At 32.0% G+C, this 21,692-nt stretch overlaps 4 protein-coding genes across 4 annotated transcripts; 2 read left to right on the top strand and 2 right to left on the bottom strand.

Moving 5' to 3' along the window:
- Nucleotides 1–1,987: 1,987 nt before the first annotated feature.
- On the bottom strand, nucleotides 1,988–6,253 carry HELRODRAFT_64745 (hypothetical protein; the record flags this gene model as incomplete). Its single annotated transcript, XM_009017832.1, has 10 exons — nucleotides 1,988–2,169; nucleotides 2,385–2,532; nucleotides 2,757–2,924; nucleotides 3,031–3,144; nucleotides 3,707–3,859; nucleotides 4,626–4,784; nucleotides 5,189–5,300; nucleotides 5,403–5,490; nucleotides 5,659–5,785; nucleotides 6,125–6,253. 10 exons carry the CDS (start codon nucleotides 6,251–6,253, stop codon nucleotides 1,988–1,990), a joined length of 1,380 nt encoding a protein of 459 aa, XP_009016080.1.
- Nucleotides 6,254–8,054: 1,801 nt separating this feature from the next.
- Nucleotides 8,055–10,708, top strand: HELRODRAFT_64141 (hypothetical protein; the record flags this gene model as incomplete). The annotated part of the gene is made up of 8 exons (XM_009017831.1): nucleotides 8,055–8,164; nucleotides 8,358–8,411; nucleotides 8,736–8,861; nucleotides 9,361–9,406; nucleotides 9,526–9,567; nucleotides 10,014–10,115; nucleotides 10,231–10,278; nucleotides 10,559–10,708. 8 exons carry the CDS (start codon nucleotides 8,055–8,057, stop codon nucleotides 10,706–10,708), a joined length of 678 nt encoding a protein of 225 aa, XP_009016079.1.
- A 2,502-nt stretch (nucleotides 10,709–13,210) lies between these two features.
- Nucleotides 13,211–17,033, bottom strand: HELRODRAFT_106306 (hypothetical protein; the record flags this gene model as incomplete). The annotated part of the gene is made up of 12 exons (XM_009017830.1): nucleotides 13,211–13,439; nucleotides 13,866–14,074; nucleotides 14,408–14,504; nucleotides 14,665–14,812; nucleotides 14,917–15,028; nucleotides 15,320–15,436; nucleotides 15,557–15,614; nucleotides 15,751–15,866; nucleotides 16,017–16,201; nucleotides 16,333–16,378; nucleotides 16,474–16,583; nucleotides 16,964–17,033. 11 exons carry the CDS (start codon nucleotides 17,031–17,033, stop codon nucleotides 13,868–13,870), a joined length of 1,266 nt encoding a protein of 421 aa, XP_009016078.1. The 3' UTR covers nucleotides 13,211–13,439; nucleotides 13,866–13,867.
- A 784-nt stretch (nucleotides 17,034–17,817) lies between these two features.
- On the top strand, nucleotides 17,818–19,724 carry HELRODRAFT_94235 (hypothetical protein). The gene is made up of 4 exons (XM_009017829.1): nucleotides 17,818–18,024; nucleotides 18,580–18,657; nucleotides 19,026–19,322; nucleotides 19,435–19,724. Exons 1-4 carry the CDS (start codon nucleotides 17,829–17,831, stop codon nucleotides 19,581–19,583), a joined length of 720 nt encoding a protein of 239 aa, XP_009016077.1. The 5' UTR covers nucleotides 17,818–17,828; the 3' UTR covers nucleotides 19,584–19,724.
- The last annotated feature ends 1,968 nt before the right edge of the window (nucleotides 19,725–21,692 follow it).

Raw genomic sequence — 21,692 nt, 5'->3', positions numbered from 1 at the left:
TAACAAGGTGGTGCTAAATTTCTCATCTTTATATACGATTTGAAACAAAAGGACTTGAAAGTTGAATGTTTTTTTATAACGAGGTCCGTGGTCGTTAAAGGGGCTACATTGTTGTAGTTTAGTTAGTTAGTCTTTGAGGTTGTTGTGGTAAGTTGAATGAGTGAGATGACAGCGGGTTATATTTCCCAAGTTATTGTTGGATGGTTTTAATGAATTTATAGGACTTCTTACAAATCATTACCTAAAAGTTGGAAAACTTGAAAAAGAAATGTAAAAATCTGTAAAAATTATGATTGTTAATGATTATAAATTAAGTCTTTCGGGCATTCCAAATAAAAGTTCTTCGCCAAAAAAAACGAAAAAATACACATTGTTAACTGAAACAGCAAAATGGTGAATGATTGATTGAATTATATATAATTCACATGATTGATTGAATTATATATAATTCACATGATTGATTGAATTATATATAATTCACAATCATTAAAGTGGAAGTCTGTCCAAAAATCATAACATAGCAAAACTGACAAACTATCTCTGTATTTTAAATTTACAATTGAGCGAATAATAGAAATAATAATAATAATAATAATCATAATAACAGACTATAATAAACTAATGCAGATAAAAACAGTGTTAGATGGATTAGTAAATAGTGGCGTATTGCTGTGATGTTGCAACGGGAATAACAATAATAATAATAATAATAATAATAATAATAATAATAACAATAATAATAACAATAATAATAACAATAATAATAATAATAACAACAGCAACAACAACAATAATAATAATAATAATAAAATGTATGTCAATCCAAAAAATGATTTAACTAAAATCAGAGCTTAACTAATAAGAAAATGAACCGTTTTAAGAAATTAAACACATCTATAATTATATTAAATAAACAACTGAATTGATTAATCAATTAATTAATCAACTGAATAAATGGCTAAAATCTAAAAAATAATTTATCAAGAAAACACAATGTGATTATATATTATATATAATATATTATATATATATATATATATATATATAATACAAAAATGGAAAATTCCAGAAAGAATGAATGAATAAAAGAATGAATGAAAGATTGATTCAAAAACACTAAAAACTGTAATCTGTAAGCCCATAAAACTCCTAAATGTACAAGCGCGTTTCCTGCAAATCAATTTTCTGAAAATGCCAAATTTAAAGAAAAAGGGGAAAATCCACTTTAAATTTAAAAAATATTGGAGCAGCTAAGGAGAGAGACAGAGAGAGAGAGAGAGAGAGAGAGAGAGAGAGAGAGAGAGAGAGAGAGAGAGAGAGAGAGAGAGAGAGAGAGAGAGACAGAGAGAGAGAGAGAGGAGAGGAACTATTACAAATGAATGTAAGTTGAATGAAAAATTTTGAATGAAAGATTATAGCATGTGCAAAGCTAACAAATCCGATATTGATAAGTACCCACATGTTGTTATACGTTATACACGGTGTCAAAAGTTGTGCCAGTGTAGCAAATTGATAAAATAAATTATGACTGGTCGACACTTCTGTCAATCAACAAATACACCAGCTAACTACACGCTATCAATCACTTAACCAATCAATCACATAACCAATTAATCAATCAATCAACAACTCAATCAACCAACAACTCAACCAATCAATCAATCAATCAATCTATCAACAACTCAATCAATCAACTAACAACAAATCAATCAACCAATGCATAACCATCAGTCAATTTTGAGCAAAAACCACATCAAGCAAGTCTGACAAAAACAAAACAGTTACAAATAACTATCCTATTTTTTTTATAAAAATCGGTTTTTATCGGTTTCACCTCAGTCATCATCATCATCATCATCTACATCATCTTCATCATCATCATCTACATCATCTTCATCACCAACATCGCTTTCATAGACACGAGGAGCACCACCATCACCAACATGTTTACCACCACCACCACCATCGTCAACAACAGCATCGGCAGTCAGGACATTTCAATGCCTAGTAACTTTCTAGCGTGTTCGTATACGACGTAACTGATGCTGACAGCTGGGGCCACTTTGAGAAAGTTCGGAGCCAGCCCTCTGTAGAGCCCTCGGGGACCCTCGTTTGCGAGGATGTATCGCAAGTGCCCCGCCAGTGACAGTTCTACTTGATGCACGCTTACTGAATAGGAGAAATGAAAGTTCAAAGAACTTCACCTTTCCAATTTTTCATCATAACTACTAAAAAAATATTCTAAATGTAGAGAAAATTTGATAACCATGAAAATGAAACTACATAGAAGCATGCAGCGCAACAACTTTATATTATATACACACGCACACGCGCATACACACGTACACAAACAAATACACACACACTCACAAACAAAAACCGACCATTCATTTGTTGTTTGGCCCTGATAAGCGCCAATGGGTAGCTGGCGACGGCACCGCAAGAGCTGCTGATCGTACCACAAGCAAGTAGCACCAGAGAGCCAGGCTCCCTCTTGTCAGGGTACTTCTCTATGTACCAGTGCTTCAGTTGCTAGTAGGTTGGGTTGGTTTCAATGTGATGAATGATGGTGGGGAGAAAGAGTTTATATTCGACTGCATGCTGCATCAATCATAAATGATTAAGTAAATCCATTCATTTTAGTTAAACCTATTTCAATATATTTATCTAGGTTCAAACATATAGTACTTCATTTGAGCAAACCAATCCACTAACTCGTCTACCCCTGACTGAAAAAGAATGCCAGCACATCTCACCTCATATATGGCAAGATCAATGCCAGCGTATGGAATGATCCCGAGAAGGTTGGTCAGGTAGCCTTTGAAGAAACAGTGGTATCCATCTCTCGCGTATATCTTTCGGGCACAGTCCAGCACCCCATCAAACTGACCTGTTTTTCTGAGAGAAAGGCGTGTCTTGAGGACCTGAAAGTTGATTGGTTGGTTGTTTTATTGGTCACATGATTGATTGGTTAATTGGTCACTCCACTGATTGGTCAACTAAATAACTTTTAATGATAAACATGAACACCTCCATGGGGTAGATGACAGTTTGCGAGATGGCTCCAGCAGCTGAACCTGCCAGAAACCTCTCAACGATTCCAAGCTCGAGGCCATTGTTGTTCAGCACCATCAACTTCTTCACCTGTTTGTTGTTTGTTTGCACTTTAAATATGTATATATCTGAGAATGAAGGTGTGTAGTGTCATTCATAGGTCTAGATCTAGACCTGTAGAGTGGCTCGCATGTTCAATCCATTCATGCGCACTTTTAGTTATCAGCCAGCACATTTGGTGAATGTGGTATGAGAATATCATTGCAGAATTCTCACAGTTACTTTCAATGTTCTTGTATTTTAGATATTTGAAAATTTTCATAACTCTACTTCATTTGTTTGCTTGTTTGTATGTTTGTTTGATTGTTTGTATGTATGTTTGTTTGTTTGTATGTATGTATATTTGTTTGTAGCAAAATTTGTATATAAAATGAACTCAATCAATAATATTCAATTGTATCAATAAAGCTGAAACACACATGGAAAAACTAAGTGCACAATTATTGCTAACAAGCACTTACGACAAAATTAAACAAGTTTTCAGGCATCGGCTTACACTCCCGCCTATATACATTTGAGTACATTTGCATATTTTTTGGTGCATGGTGTACACTTTCATGCACATCGACATATCAACAACACAAGAGGAAACCTGCTCGTAGGCCATGAACTTGACGGCAGTCTCGGGGACAATCTTGACGACGTTGATGCCATTTCCTCTCCACAGGGATGTTATGCCCCCCTCCTTGATCATGTACCTGAAGCCTCCTATTATCTGGATTGGGTTCTTCTGTGAGGCGTACACCTGCAAGAGAATGTGATGGCCTAACGATTAAGCTGCCTGGCATTGCTGTTGCAGTGATTGGGTTCGATTGCAAAGAGATGACACGCAAAAATGGAAAACCGATACAACAATGATAGAGGTGATGATATTGATAATAGCGAAGCTAATGAGGTTAATAATGATTGCGAAATGGTAACAATAACGACAATGATGACGATGAAAGTCAGAGTGAGAAATGTTAGAGCAAGGAGGATGATGAACAAAAAAGTTGGCCGGATGACAAAGTAATGTAAATATTTGTTTAGCGCGCCATTGTGTCAAGTATGGTTAGTGAGTTGCTCAATAAAACAAACGAAAACCAAAGAATAATTTTAATGTTGCACATCCTCATCACTATCATCATCATCATCGTCGTCGTTACATCAATATCATCAGCACCGTCATTATCACCATCATCACTAACATCATAACCATCCTCATCACCATCATCATCACTAATATCATTATCAACATTATCATCAGTGTCCTTCCATTATTATTAAACTCACCAACCATCAAATGATATTTCTCTGTCAATATTCACCCTACGCACATTTTTACAAAGCAATTATTCTGTTTTAAAATTCATCTCTCCCTCAATTTCACTCACACATTCATTCATTCATTTATTTATTCGTTCACTCATTCATTTCTTTATTCATTTATTCACCCACTCACTAATTCATTTTTTCATTCACCTTCACTCATTTTTTCATTCATTCACTCATTCCTTCACCCATTAGCTCACCATGAGGGTAAGTTTGAGTCGGTCAAAAGGGGCAGTGCAGGTCCTGGAGACGGCCCCGGCGATGCCACCAGCCACCAGGTGTCGCCACCAGGCACCACTTTGAAGTTCTGCCTCTGTGTAGTCATCAGGTACTGCCGCTGGCTCGCCTGTGTCCATTGACTTTTTAAAACGTTTCATTGGTTGGTGATCAGTTGACTGATTCGTTGGTTACACAGGTTGTTTGGTTGAATGATTGGTTGATTGGTTGATTGATTGATTGATCAGGATTTTGGCATGTAATAATTAGTTTGTCAAATTCAAAATTGATTGGCTAAAGATATTTTTTGTAATATGTTTGTTTATAACACGCCAAAGTATAGCAAGGCACAAACACACAAAAAACACACAAAAATGCATAGACTTACAGACGGACAAAAAGCACACACAAACGTATAGACTTATAGACAGACAGATACACACACACACACACACACACACACACACACACACACACACACACATACACAAACACATGAGCAAAGACATGAGCAAAGACACAAAATCACAGCACATAGATAACAAACCAAAGAGTGCCTCCAACTTTTGCATATTTCTGTGACATCAATTGAAGGTGACATGAACAAATAATCTCTCCACTCATCCCAGTTTATTGTCAAACTGTTATTCTTATCCATCCTAATTATAAAAAAAATAACATTAACCATAAAAATAAAAAGAAACAAATATTAATTTCTATAAATTTATTTATTAAATCCTTCATATTGTAACATAAATTACCTTTTAATCATTTTAATGGCTTCTGCTCTGCTGATCTGAACACCTATCTTCTTCAATGTGTTGATCACTTCGTCGGCATCTATGTAACCTAAATAAATATTGTATGTAGTTGACAAATTTTATTAATTTCATTTGATAATAATTTCAATGCATTTTGTTTCAATCATTAAACAATTATAGTATCAACAATTTATTTCAATCATTAAACAACAAAATAGTGTCAACAATCATACGATCCACCAATCACAGCACCCACCATCTTTGTTGTGGTCCAAGGAGTCAAATGATAACTTCAATCCTTTTTCATGCTCTTTGATGTATGAAATGAATTCTTCAAGATTAATAACTCCATCTTTGTTCTCGTCATACTTGCTAAAAAAATTCTTTAAAAAAGTATTATTAATTTTCATCATTATTTGCCACTTTAAAAAATTTAATTTGCATTAATATTATTTTACAGTACTACTTTTCAAAGTGAGACCTGAAAAAATTAGGTCAGAGTGTCAGGGCCTGAAAAACAGCCTGTCAATGATTTTACTTTATGTACAAAAAGCAAACTAAAATTTTCCAAAATAAAATTATAAAAATAATAAATATATAATTTTAAAAACCCTTATACTATAATAATGATTATTATAGATAGACTATAACTATACTATTATCATAAACAAAACAAAACACAGACATTGCCAAAACACAATGAATCATATGATCCAACTGACCTCTCTCTGTTCTTTGGTGGTCGGAATATCCAGCTGACTCAATGCCTTCGTGAAGTCATTCAGACCAATCCTTCCATCTTGATCAATGTCTAACCTTTTGAAGAGGCGCTCAATCCGTTCTTTCTCCATCTGCTGAGAACTTACAGATACAGATGGATCTATAGAAGTCGTTGTTGATGACGTAGTTGTTGTTAATGACGACATAGGAGCTGATGCAATGCAAGTGATTGTGAACTGGTCCTGTTAATTAAAAAGTTGGAAGTTGTAGTGTTGCACTCGAACTTGTTGCAGCTGCAGATGAATCCAATGTTGCCCATGAACTTTCGTTGTTAAATATTTAATTAAGTCAGCATTTTTATAGCTAATTTATTACTTTATTAAATATTGCAACTGCATTGTTGTTTGGAATAATTATCAGACGACGTCAATTGTACACCGCCACGAAAGAAAATATTTCGAAATATTATTTATTTATGACGATACTCACATTAAACGCATGTTCTCGTTCCAAAGTATGGGATGACAAAATTCAAAAGTAATCAATTATGAAATCAATTAAGTAATTAACTTCACGTGGCTTTCTCTTTTGTATGGAAATGAAATGACAAAATTCAAAATAAATTATTTTACATGCATGTGTAACTCTTACATATATGTTTAACGTTTTAATACTACTATCTACAATGAGACTTATGCTGTATGCTAAGACTTTACTTATACTAGTGTGTAATGACTTATTGGGAGGACAATGAAACGGAGAGAGAGAGAAAAAGAGAGATAGATAGAGAGAGAGAGAGAAAGAGAGAGAGAGAGAAAGAAAAAGAAACAGAAAGAAAGAATAGAAAAAAGAAGGTATGTACAATTACTGCTACATTAATATAATGCAATAATCAATTGTTTACAACTAAATACCAAACATTTGCATATACACTCTCGTAACAATAACAGCCATAAAGTCTGAATCAAACCGCCTCTGACTGGCCAAGATTACAAAGGCCGGTGTTGGGCAAAATTTGAATTCCAAACGATTTAAAATCATTATTTAACCCACTTATTGCTATTTTTGATTTTAATATGAAACAAAAGCACATACATGATCATACATAATCACACAACACTAGCACATCAAAAGAACTGACCTTGACGTTTAAAAAAATTCTTAATTCAATTTAATTGAATATTATATCGACATCGATGATGATGATGATTGTGTTGTGACCTAATTAACAAAAACACATTTAAAAGATTTTTAAACTACGATGATTACGATTCTACAAAAGCATCGCGGCGGTACTGATGATGATTCTTCAAAAATATAAACCTGGTTGACCACAGGCTGTTTAACGAATTTGATTGTTCTTTAAATTAAAAACGAATTATTTTACCCAACACTGATTAAAAATCCTACCATTCGTCATAGCATAATAAACAAATAATGCTGCTGAAATATAAACAATTATAATAATAATTAGACTTCATCCTAATTTACTAACTATTGTAACAATTTATCACAATTTTCAATTATTAACATTAGTTAATCAACCAATTAATTAACTTATTAATTAATTAATTTACTTAATTATCTAAAATGGGGCGAGGGCAAGGGACTCTGGGCAGTTTCTTCATGGCCTCTCACGTCAGCTTGGATGACAATTCTGAAAAATTTAACGACCTTTTCGCTGATAAACGCATTCGAATGTGTGAGAAACTACGGCCATTCGATGATCAATTAAATATACACTCCACTCTCTCTCTCTCTCTCTCCCTCTCTTTCTCTCTCTCTTCCTCTCTCTCACGCACACACACGCACACACACAATAAATAATTTTGTAATTTTTGTATCCATTTTCAACGTGCAACGTTCATATTACATTGTTCAGTAATTATTTGAGAAGCATGCAGAATAAAACTGAAAAAATTGAACGAAAGAATGCATTATATTAAAAAAAATTATTTTGTAGGGTTCATCAGGAAAGTATATGCCATCGTGACCTTGCAACTGATGGTCACCATGGTCTTCGTCGTTCTATTCACCTTCGTGTGCGTAATCAATCAATCAATTAATCAATCAATCAATCAATCAATCTATTATTCAACCAACCAATCAATCATTCAATCAACCAATTAATCAAATTTTAGATACTAAACAAAATTAATAATTCTTTTTAGTTAATTAATTTTCTTTATTAAAAAATATCTATTTTCTTTTAATTATTATTAAACTTACCTGCAGGCCACCAATTAGATACTTTGCAAACGAGCATTCATGGATAATGATCATAGCAGCGTTAGATTGAATGTCGAATTTTAGACTAAAATAATTTAACTGCAACTTAAATATTTTGGACAATTACGTACGTATGTATTTATGTACCTTTTTAAAATTAATATAAATAATAACCACTAATGAAATAATGCGAATTTGTTTGAAATCCATAATCCAGTCACTTCAGTGACTTAAACGATTTCTTTAATTTTATCAATCAAACTGCTGTAGAACATTTATTTAATGTTTATAAATTACTATTAATACGGAAATAATAATAATTATTGTTATTACTATTATTTATTATAATTATTATTTATTATTTTATGAAATCCTATTAAACAGAGTAACGTCTTTCGTCTTTATGTTCGCGTTGACCTGTTTCGAGTCGTTGAGAAGAACTTATCCGTGGAACGTCGTTCTCTTGACATTTTTCGTAAGTGCAAGCTGTATGGCTGGGTGTTCTATTACGTATTAAAAGGTTAAAGGTCATTCTATTTTAGTGTATCTTGCTTTGGAGGAATCAAGACACACACACACATATACACAGACAGACAGACAGACACACACCCACACACAAACACTACACATAGTGTGCAAGAAAACGCGTGAAAACCTCTAATTACAGACATTGCCTGTATTATGTGGTGACCTTTTGCTCTTGGACAGTGAATGCATTGTCATTTATCCATTCATTCATTTGGTCATTTATTTATTCATTCGTTTATTCATTCATTCATTCATTCAAGACACTCTGCATGAGCTTGATGGTCGGCTGCTTTACAAGGTTGCACAGGATTTTGGAATTGAAATAATTTAAAAAAATGGTTATTAAATGAATAAATTAATGTATGAATAAATAAATAAATAAATAAATAAATAAAAGAAAAGCTGATTGAAAGAATGAATGAACTAACGAATGAGTGAATGAAAAAATGAACTAACGAACGAATGAATGAAATTTCAAAAGTTTTCATTCAGGGGATACTGTAGCTTTAGCCATTGGAATCACAACGGTTACCAACCCAGAATTATCGTTTTTTCATGTTAAAATAATAAATAGAATTTAATTTGTAATAATAATAATAATGTATTTAATTTTAATTAGCAATAATTTAAGCATATTAATTAACAGCTGGTTGTCTTCGCACTTACTCTCTTCGCCTTCCAAACCAAAGTAAGAATTTGGCCGTGCAGTGCCATTAAATATGAAATCTCATTTTTTGTATAAATACTTAACAACATCCAACTCGGTGCGTTCAACTAATCGTTTTAACCAATCAAATAAACTGAAACAAATATTTAAAAAAATACAAAATACAGATACAATATTTTGTATTCACATTGGTACGGTTCATATACGGAATATAGATGTATATATCTCTAATATTTTATATAAGGTATCGTATTCTTCATCTTTGTTGTTGTCATTCCTTTGAATAGTTTCTTTAAGCATAGCAAAGTTCTTTAGCAAAGTTTATTAGTTGGTACCGTATATATATCAATTATTGTATATATCGTATATATATATAAGTAGTGTATATATGTATACATATGTTTGGTTTTCATGTATTTATACTAAGTATTTGGCTATATATATATTTGATTGTATTCACAAATCAGATAGATTTCACGGTATGCAACGGAGTTTTATTCGTGGCCATCATAATCCTCATGGTGTTTGGAATTATGTGCATATTCATCATGAACAGGGTACGCCATATTGTATGTGTGTTTCTGTGTATGTGTGTATCTGTGTATTTGTGATAAAACACACCAAATGTGTAAAGCAAGCATGAACTTGAAGCACGAAGCTTGCAAGAGTTGTTGATAATTTCAGATACTTCACTTGGTTTACGCTAGTCTGGGAGCATTTCTGTTCTGTCTGGTAATATGTTTTAATTAATTTCTATCTCGAAGAGTTCAGAGTAAATTAAATTTTATTATTTAAACAGAAAATTATTGAAAAAAATAGATTAATTAATACTCGAGTGATGCCAAATTATTTTAAAATCTCAAACTCACAAAAATAACAACGAACACATAACATAAACAATACAGATAACATTCTGCCAGCACAATCCACCTACCTTCATCTACCTATCCACCCATTCACTCAACTATCTATCCATCTTTTCATCAATCCATCCATCTATTCACGCACATAGTACATAGTTATGGACACACAGATGATAATAGGTGGCAGCCACAAATACGCCATCAGCCCTGAGGAGTACGTATTCGCCGCCCTAACGCTCTACATGGATATCATCAACCTATTCATGTACATCCTCATGATAGCCAGGCTGTCCAAGTAACTCGAATACTCAAAAATAACTTCAGTAACTGAAATACTCTCTTAAGAATAATAGAATGTAAATAGTATACGCAAGTGGTTAAAAGGCCTGTAACAGTTTTCTCGTTTTTACATTACTTTCAAACACCTCATCTCTTACAATTTCGTGATTTTTAGGTAGAATTCTCAAACTCAACCAAGAAAGAGAAACATTTTTTTTGCGATTATATTGCAAATCAATTCATTATCTAACTGTTAATGTAATTAAAATTATATAGAATTTACCGTTGAAAAATAAATCAAAGTATTTCAAACTGTTATTACTAACTACCAGTATATATATATATATATATATATATATATATATATATATATATATATATATATATATATATATATACGTATATACATAGTATACAAAGTAAACACACACACACTCACACATAACATAAGTATGTTAACATATGGGATGTTTTTAAATGTTCAAATATAATAAATTTAGTGAATTAACTGAAATACGTAGTATAAAAATAAAATTAACGATTTAAACTGTAATGATTAAATTAATGGGGAATAGATACAATATATGTATTATTGTGTATACATAAATACCAGCACACACACACGCACACATATACATACACACCCACACGCACAAACAAGCAAACACACGCGCACACACATATATATATATAACTTTAAATTTGTATATAATTTTCACACCAAATTTTAAATTTGATGATGGCTGTTTTAAAATATAATAGTAATACACACACATATACGCTCTCTCTCTCTCTCTCTCACACACACACACACACACACATACACACACTCACATACACACATATATATATATATATATACACGAGTATAGTAAACTGCCTACACCATGAATAATTTGAAAAAAATTAAAAAACCAAACAGCATGTAATTTCTTTAAAAAAAATCCCAAATAAAATTTCACTACGGCGATGTACAGGTAGGGGTACATCTCTTAACGATCTCCTAACAATAAATAAAATAATTTAATAGTAATAAAATAATAATAATATTATTATAATTCTACTATTGCCATAAAGATTTTTGAACTATACAAATAATGTGCTATCATTTCAATAAAAAATACCATGTATGAGTTTTATACAAGTACGTATTTATGCCTGTAGTGCGTGCACGCACGCTTGTACGTGCGTGACGTGTCGAAATTATTAATATACATGCATTCCTCACGAATTTATTATGATAATTTATTATAATCAATAGTTATTATTCCACATAGAGAAGAGTGAATGTCAGAAGACAAAACAGTACACACTTATTACTTACACACATACACACAGACACAAACACACACAGACACAAACACACGTACATTCAAATTTGCCTTTCAATTTACACGCAACAATTAGTTGTAACAACATTTAATCACTATTAATCATAATCATTTATATCATATATATATTTATATCATATATACATATTATAAATAATTAAATAAATAAATTAATGATACAACAATATATATGTACATCGTCCATTGTAGTAACCTGAAGTTGTTCAGACAGACCGCCGACAAAACCCCCCCAACGTCATTGAATGTTTAAACAACATAGACATAAACAACAAACCATGGACAAATAATATACAAGCACTATGTATGAATGTCTCGTTGTTGTTGTTAGTGAACGAAACTAGCAGCTCTATTGCTATTACTACGATACGCACGTACATGGCATGTTTTTGCTTATTATTACAAGAAAAAGTAATAATAATAACCATAATAATAATAACAACAACCATAATAATAACAACCATAATAATAACAACCATAATAATAACCATAATAATAATGTGTTATTTATATAGCGTCAAATTCAAAATTCGTATTATGTTTAAACATCAACTGTAGTTTATATCGAAATCGTTATTCATCACTGAGACAGCAGGATTTAAGATCAAAAATCACATACACCTGTGCATGTATGGATAGATTCATTCTTAAGCAAAAAAAAACGTCAAACATCATACACATACGTGCACGTAAGCAAAGCAAACATATAAAACAACGCATACATTGTATACACAAAACAATACGCATACACACACACATATGCAGACATACACGGACACACACACACACACACATTTATCCAGGCAAACAAACATTAAAAGATATAACAGTCTGATTCAAAAAATTTTTGTATAGAGGTAAAAATAGCAAAAGTTATTTTTACAATTATTATCATCCGAATTGTAGAAATGTAAATAAACCCACAAACACCAATTAATCGATAATAATAGAGAAAGCCGTGGACACACACGCACGCACACCCACACACATACATAAAAACACATACAGACATACAAAAACATACTAAGATGAACAACACACGCATACACATACAGAAACATACACAAAGACTCATACAAAACATGCACAAAAACATAGATGCTTGACACAGACAAACACATAGGCAAACACACAAACACACATATGGCAGATAAAATAGAAATCAACAAAAATAATAATAATAACTATAATTAAAATAACAATTATCATTATTTACTTATTGGTATAAAAATAACCCAAACAAAATAAGCGCTACAAAAATAAAAACAACAGCAACAAAGTATTTAACATTTTTTTTGTACAATTAGAAAGCATAATAAAAAATATTATTAATGTGTCAATTTAGCAGATATTAACTGGGATGGATAGATAGATTGACACGTAGTTGCTTGGATGTGTTATGCAAAAATAATTTGCAAGGTGAAGAAATTTTTCATCTTGTGATCTATTTTTAATGAAAATCAATCAAACAATCAAAGAATCCATTGAGCAATCAACCAACCAGACAATCGTTCAACCAGGCATTCGATCAACCAACCAATCAAGCCAATCAATTAACTAAGCATTTTATCCATCCATCAATCAATCAATCAAGCGACATGGAATAGTTCATATCAACCAAACACGTAAAAGAAGTCATTATTAACAAATATAAACTAGATAAACAACAATAAAAACCATATCACAACAGCAAGCAACAAAGCACTAACCAAACAAAAACCCTCATACAAACCCTCATACTCATACACACATACACATACACATACAATAAAACACACATACAAAAAAGCATGCACAAAAATATGCAAACACACACACACACACACACAATTATAGCTCATCTCTAAGTATGGTGTATCTATTCTTGGAAGGCGCCAATTTTTTGAAGAGAGATTCAGGGGGTGATGTCTGCCCGGGGACGTGCTCGGGTTTCTTGGTCTCAACGGAAGTTGGGTCGTGAGGGATGTGCTCTGAGGGGGCCTGAGACGAGGAGTCTGTCTCACTTGAGGGGTCGTCGTTACTGCCTGCAACTGGCAGCTAGTGAAATGTTGATAGGGATGGTTGGATTACGTTGTTGTTGCCGTGCGTGCATATGATTGCATACGTATACACTAAATGATCTTAATTAGCTTTAAAATTGTAAATAAAATATTAACAATATGATAATGCAACATGAATTGAAAATTTGATGGCTGGTGAACGTTTAACATTTAAAAAATGAGTTGTGTTGAATAAAAATTACAGGAAAACAAACTTAGCCAGTTAGTTAAACATTTGAACATGAGAGTGAAAAACAGAGAGAAAGTAGGAGAGAGAGAGAGAATAGATAGATATAGAGAGAAAAAGAGAGAGAAAGAAATAAGCATTAACCTCAGGAGCTTGTGTAGGATCAGGACCATTGTGGAATTCCCTGTGCAGTTTGCCAGACTTCAAGTCCTGAATAAAAGTGAGGAGGGCCCCCTTGTCTCTGTGCAGTTGTGGAGAGGAGTGGTGAGTAAAACGAAGCAAAAAATAAGAAACAGGATGAAGACGTCAATGTTATCAACATTCACAGTTCCATGCAACAAATAGATGAAAAAACATATAGAAAAAAAAACGAAAAGTTACAAAGAAAAAACAATACAAACTCCATATGCTCCTTGACATTTTTATTCCAGAGGTACATGTGTTTAAAGCTGTCGATGGCAATGATTGGAAGGTCGTTGGCACTTTTGCCCAGATGATGGAGGGGGTGGGTGAACTTCAACCCGTCAGCCACCAAGAAGTTCATAAAGTCTGTGTAGACACGTGTGTATGTGTAATGTGCATATAGATATGTGTGTATGTGTATATGTTCACGCAAGCACACGCACCCACATGCACACAAATAAATATTCAACTTCTTTCGGGAAGTAACTCCGAAGCGACGTGCTTCCTAAATCTCTGTGGGGTGTCGATGTCGTCAGGGTGGTGGAACAATATCATGAAGGGCAGGCCCTCCTCTGTCAGTTCCTATGTGTGTGCATATGTATTTATGTATAGAGAGAGATAGAGAGAGAAAGAGAGAGAAAGAGAGAGAAAGAAAGAGAGCGAAAGACACACAGAGACAGGGTGAGAGAAAGTGAGACAGGGAGAGAAAGAGAGAGGAAGAAAAAAGAGTAATAGATAAGGGTTCATCATATTAAAAATGTATTAATCATAGCAGCAGGATTATAAATGATTAAAAGAATTATTCATAAAAATCATCATGATGTCATCACCATCATCATCATCGACAGTCGTCGTCATCATCATCATCAGCACCTCAGCATTTTCAAATGTGATCTCTCTGACGAGGGGCACGCACTTATCGGTTGTCCACTTCAGCAGCATGTTGTAATCACTGGCCATTCCAGGAAAGACCATCTCATTGTAATTCTCCTGATAATGATGATGACGGTGATGATGATGATGACGACGGTGGTGGAGATGATGACGACGGTGGTGATGATGTTAGCGACGACGATGATGAAAGTGATGATGAAAATGATGATGACTAACTACAGCAGGCCTGAACACAATCTTGTTGCCAGCAATCCTATCTTTCTCACTCAAGGGTCTGAGTGAATGATAATGTTAAACATTTAACTAAATGATTACATCATGTGGGTGAATGATGATCTATATCATTAACAACATCATCAGCAACAACAACATCACCACCACCACCACCAACAGCAACAACAACGACAAACCCGGATAGGCTATGGAAGTTACAATCAGATCTCAAAATACTGGCAACCTTTTGGAAGAACTTGTAGTCAGGACTATCTTCTGAATCAAAGTATCCAATCACATGGGGCTTGTGCCACTGTTTTCGTGTATGCGTGCGTGTATGTGTATATATATATACATCTATTATGTGTGTATATGCATGTAGGTGCATATTCGATGTATGACATGAATGTTCTAGTTATTCAGGATGAATATAAATGCAACACAAGAACAGGATGGGACTAACATCCAGATTGTCCAGTTCGTCAGGATCTGTGGCCACTTGGATTGGATTCTGCAACTGGTCGGAGATGAAGTTGACAAAAGCGTCAACCGACCTTTGACCCCTGTACTCTCGCTTCATGACCTGACCCTGCTGGAAGAGTTTCAGAGTCGGGTACTTTGATACCTGATACAAGCCTGCTATCTGGCCTGCACAATGAGAAAATAGAAATTAAAGAATAAATAAATATTTTTATAAAAATTATCCTGAAATGTTTTATCCAAAAATAGACTTTAGACAAAAATATACTTGAAAACTGAGTAATTAAAAAATATATTACTTTCTCTATCACAATCGACTTTTGCAAAAACAACTTTCCCTTCGTCCTGAAAAATACAAAACATTATTTATGATATTTGAGCACTGGATGGTTCAAGACTAATACAATGAATGGATGGAGTTGAAAAAAATGAATACATACAGGATGTTTCTCTTTAACTTTCCTCTCCGCCTCTTCAAAGATCGGAGTCAACATCTGACTGAATCGACACCAATCAGCATAGAAGTTAACCATAACCAACTCATTGGAATCTGCCAAAAAAAAAAAAAATCATGGATAAAAATTTGTAATTGTGTGTTATGCAGAAGCATGTTCACAAAGTTCATAATATAAGTGTGATCTATTCTAAACACAAAAATATAAAAAAACTTTTTGTTTACATTACTTTGATTAGAGGGCTTAGGAGGCTGCTAAGCTGCCTTTTGTAAATAATTATTTCATTTAATTTTTTTTCTAACTTGCAAAGTTATCACAATTGACTAATATTTATTTTAGAAGGTAACTAAGCTAAGATTTTTTACCCAGTGATTAGCTTTTTCCATGATATTACATATTATATTATTATAATCATATTTGCCAAAAAAATGACCTTTTGTGTAATGTTTTCATACTAAAATTTAAAATCAATTACTTAGTATTGTATTGATGTTATCACTGTTCAGTGGTATGACGTCTGCTACTGCTACTTTCAAAACAAACATCTGAATAAAATAAAAAAAGACATAATTTTATTCAAGACTATATAAAATTATAAATAAAAGTATAAATATAATATAAACTCAAGCAGATTACCTACTTGAATTTAACATTTTTGAACGTGCATAGAGATGTCAAATTCAACGATTAATTAACAAAAATTTTAAATAAAATAAATCTATTATCCGGAAAAATGAACTTATCCAGTTCGTCAGCAAGAAAAATCAAATACAAAATAGAAAAAAAGAAATATTATTTAATATAAATAAAATATTCAAGAAAAAAAAAAAAATTTGGTACCAACCCAAAGCAAAATAAAAATTGAAAATTGTTCTAGATTCGGAGTTAATTTCATCTTATTAATTAAACAAATTTGAATAATTACACTATTTTTTAGTTATTTAAAAGTTATTTCATCGGAAAAATAATCTCCGATCCCCTCAAATCAAAACAAGTCGACGTGTGATAACGCTAACAATCCTAGCCTAAAACTAAAAGTTAATTTACAGTTTGTATTAGCTAGCTGATTTTTAATACATTTCAATTAAATAAAAATCTATATCTTTTAATCTAATTATATAAAAAAGTACTATTTTTTTATTTAACTCATGCAAATTGAAATATAATAAACAAATGATAAATTAACGTAAAAATTTTCTCTGAAAAAATTAAAGTTCTATGATTTCGTAAATGTTATAAAGTTATAATATAATGTCTTGTATATGTAATCGTCTTGTGTATGTTATGGACGTCAAATAAATAATTTCTCGATCAGATTATAGCAGAACCGAAAATTCAAAATGAACGATTTCAACGAGCCGGACACTGATGGCTGCCCTGAAATTTATCTTAGTCACTGGGAGAAGAAATATCTGGAGGATTGGGACAAAGAAAGTTTCATTGAGGAGCGCATACTGGCCGAAAATGAGAAAACCACCCAGAAGCTCTGGTCATCCTTTCAAAGTTCAGCTTCTGCCATTACAGATTTACACAAAGGTTTCTATTTTTTTATAAATTTTTTATAAATTTATTTTCATTAACATTTATTTATTTTTTTACTTAGAATATTATTTAATATAAATAAAATATTCAAGTTCTGCACCTACTCTAGCTGGCTAGAGAGTTTAGTCTAGACTAGCACTACTGCCCATTAAAAAGTTCCTCACAGATGGATAAATTTAAAATTAAATACATTTTTATATGTGTTCTTAAAAAATTTATATTAAAATTATTTAAAACATTTTAAATAATGCTAGTTAATGTTAATTGTTAATAGAAGTCATTTGCTAACAAAATATATAAAATAGAAAATTTGTTTTTTATTTACACATAAAACTACTATTCAATTTTTATTTTTACATAACATTTTTTTAAATGATTTATTTTAAATTTTGATTGGGATATAGTATATTATGGTATGAATAGGGTTTATTTATTCAAGGGAGCTCTTGTTGGTTAGATTTTGTCATTTTTATTAAATAATTGTTACTAAAAATTAAAATAAACCTCTCATGATTAAATTAATATTTTAAAATTTGAATCCAATGACAGAAGGTCAACAGCGAACTGTGATATCCCTCTGGTTACCTTTTCAGACGGCTGCCAGTAATGCAACATTACTCTATCGAGGTTTGTTACTATATATAAAATGAAAATTATAATTAATCATAAAATATTATAACTAAAAATTGTAATAATTTTTAATTATTTGCTTTTATTGTTCACTTTACTTAAAAATATTTAAATTTTGGAATGTCATCCAAGTAGGAGTATTGATAATACTTTATATGTTAACATAATTAATGTTGTGGTAATAAATTTTCAATGAAATCTTAAGGCTGAAATGTGCTAGCACTTACAATAAGTTCAATAAACTTATACATGTTGAGTTTTTCAAACTTCTTAAATTAATAAATAACTTATTTAATCATAATCCTTACGTATATCACGATAATATTAATCTTATGTCATAAAATTTTTTTATTTCTCTATACAAGATGGCCTTGAAGCAGTTAAAAAGAACTTTGAACTCGGTCAACAGCTCGGCCAGTTAAGGAGAACGAAAGAGATACTGTCCTGGGCCAAAAAACGACGGCGAAACATACAGAGAGATGAACTAATAGCATTTCTCTGCGGCAAGCCAGCCCCAGTCAGGCACCATCGAATAAACGGGGGGTCCAGAATGAACAGAATCGAATCTCTACCTCGCTACTTGGCATCAAATGGTGACTGTAATAGAGATGGTGTCGTCGATTTGCAGCTATTCCGAGACGCACTCGGTATTCAGAATCAAGGTACTTATTGTATTATTTTAACTATATCACTCAGTTTCTCTATTAGCAGAGACATATTGAGCCATTTTCTGGCCCACACATTACTAATTAATTGATTATAATTTATTCACAGGTAATTCGCGTCGTTCACCGTCACGCTCGTTATGCGAAGACTTCTTATTGGTCGATACGTCGTCGAGGAAACGACCCAACGACCGCTTAGATAGTCCGAGTAACAACAAAAGACAGAAGATTTGCGGCATGGAGATAGAAGACTATTAATTCTATGTTTTTTTATTATTATTTGTTATTATTTTTCATTATTTTTTGAAATTCTTTATTATTGTCCAGTTATTATTTACGCCCATACATCCTATTTCTCATCATTACAGTACTTGTTTAACATTTGGGCTTTTTATGAAATTACTGAGCTAGGCATTTTTCATCATTTTGTTCAAAAACTATTATTATGATTGCTATTATGTTGTTGTTGTTATTATTATTATTATTATGGTTGTTGTTGGGATTGGATGTAATTTAAATGAGTTTGGATAATAATTTATATGTTTACCTGACAAAATAAAGCTGTAGTGATGAGTTTCCCTCACAATATTATTATAAATAAATAATAGAACAACGTAATTTGTAACGTGTTATAATAATATTTTTCACTATAATAATTTTATTATTATTATTTTCATTTGAATACCACCAATAGGACCTACCAACTGATACCAAAAACCTCATAAAATCTCTCGCAGGTAGCCACTCGGAAATTTTATTTGATACTAGTGATTCCATTGAAATTTTTAGAATCGTCATATATATGCATTTGGCTAAAAATTCGCTGGTCAAACGTTTATCGAGGTTGAATGACGTCATCGTAATTCTGCCTATCCTGCTTTTTGTTATTATTTTTATTATTATATATATGGATTGTGGGTTGTACTGTTGTGCAATAGATATATGCATTCATCTAATCTTATCTTGATACTGACTGATGTTTTGTAATTAAAATTACATTAGATGGATCATATTATTTTATGTGAATTATATACACATACATACATACATACACGTATTGATTTGTCAACTTATAAATGTATTGATTAGTCAACTTGGTCAGTAATAAATTAATTAAGTCATTAGGAATTAATTAGGTCATTAATAATAACGATAATATTGCCCGTTGGGCATTTTTATTGCGATTATGATAATATTAGTTGAAATTGAGGAAAAAATATTTTTTTGATTAAATTAAAATTAGAAACTGTTTTTACATTAGTGCTTTAAAATTGCGTAAAGTTATACAAGTTATGCAGTATGTTGAAACGTAATTATTTTATCAATTGATTTTTATTTAAATCTATTTTTATTATATTTTCACCAATAATTCTCATCAATTATGGATTACCTTATAAAAAATGTGAAATATGAATAGTCTTATATGACGATAATTCATTTGTAACTGATGCCACACACACACACACGCACGCACCACATACAAACACATAAACAAAATACATACTACGCACATAATATAGTATTTGTATATAACATTAGTGAAAATGGGGTAGTTGATTTGGCTATATATGTATATGCGTAATTATTTTAGTAGAAGTTTGTCTGTAGTTTGATTGATTGATAGATTGATTGATTGATAGATTGATTGACTGTAGTTTGATTGATTGGCTTATTGATTGATTGATTGATTGATCGATCGATCGATTGATCGATCGATTGATTGATTGGCCGATGGGTTGTTTAGTTGGTTGCCTCTTTGGCTGACTGGATAGTTGTTTGTTTGACCGATTGACCGGTTAGGCGTCTGAAAATGAATGATTTTTTAGTGACTGACGATGAATTTGTATTCTATAGCTCTCATTTTGATTATAAGTTGTAACGATATTCCGTCTTTGTTAATACTATTAGTATTTAATAATAATAATAATAATAATGTTCATGATAATAATATTATTTTCATCGTCTCTACTGAAACTATGAGACATTCGTTCGCTCTTACTCTTCGTCTGCCGATGAACACGTACACACAAACAAACACACACACAGACATGAATATATATATATATATATATATATATATATTATTTTTATTATTATCATTATTATTATTTATTATTATTATTAGATGATAATTAAATTATGTGAATGTACAAACGAGGGGAGAATTGTGGATGATAAGTGATTATTAACTGCACCACCTACTAGTCCTCCTTGTTATTGTCCCTCCGTTGCGTACCACCATTTAATTTGACGTCATCATCGCCTGTGGTGTTTTTGTGACGTAGAGAATTTCTCGACACTGATAATGATGACGATGATGATAACGTTGTTCAAGATGATGATGTTGATGATGATGTTGGTGGTGAT

This window comes from Helobdella robusta (assembly GCF_000326865.2).
Source record: "Helobdella robusta unplaced genomic scaffold HELROscaffold_2, whole genome shotgun sequence".
Taxonomy (NCBI): domain Eukaryota; kingdom Metazoa; phylum Annelida; class Clitellata; order Rhynchobdellida; family Glossiphoniidae; genus Helobdella; species Helobdella robusta.
This window is presented reverse-complemented; position numbering and strand designations above follow the sequence as displayed.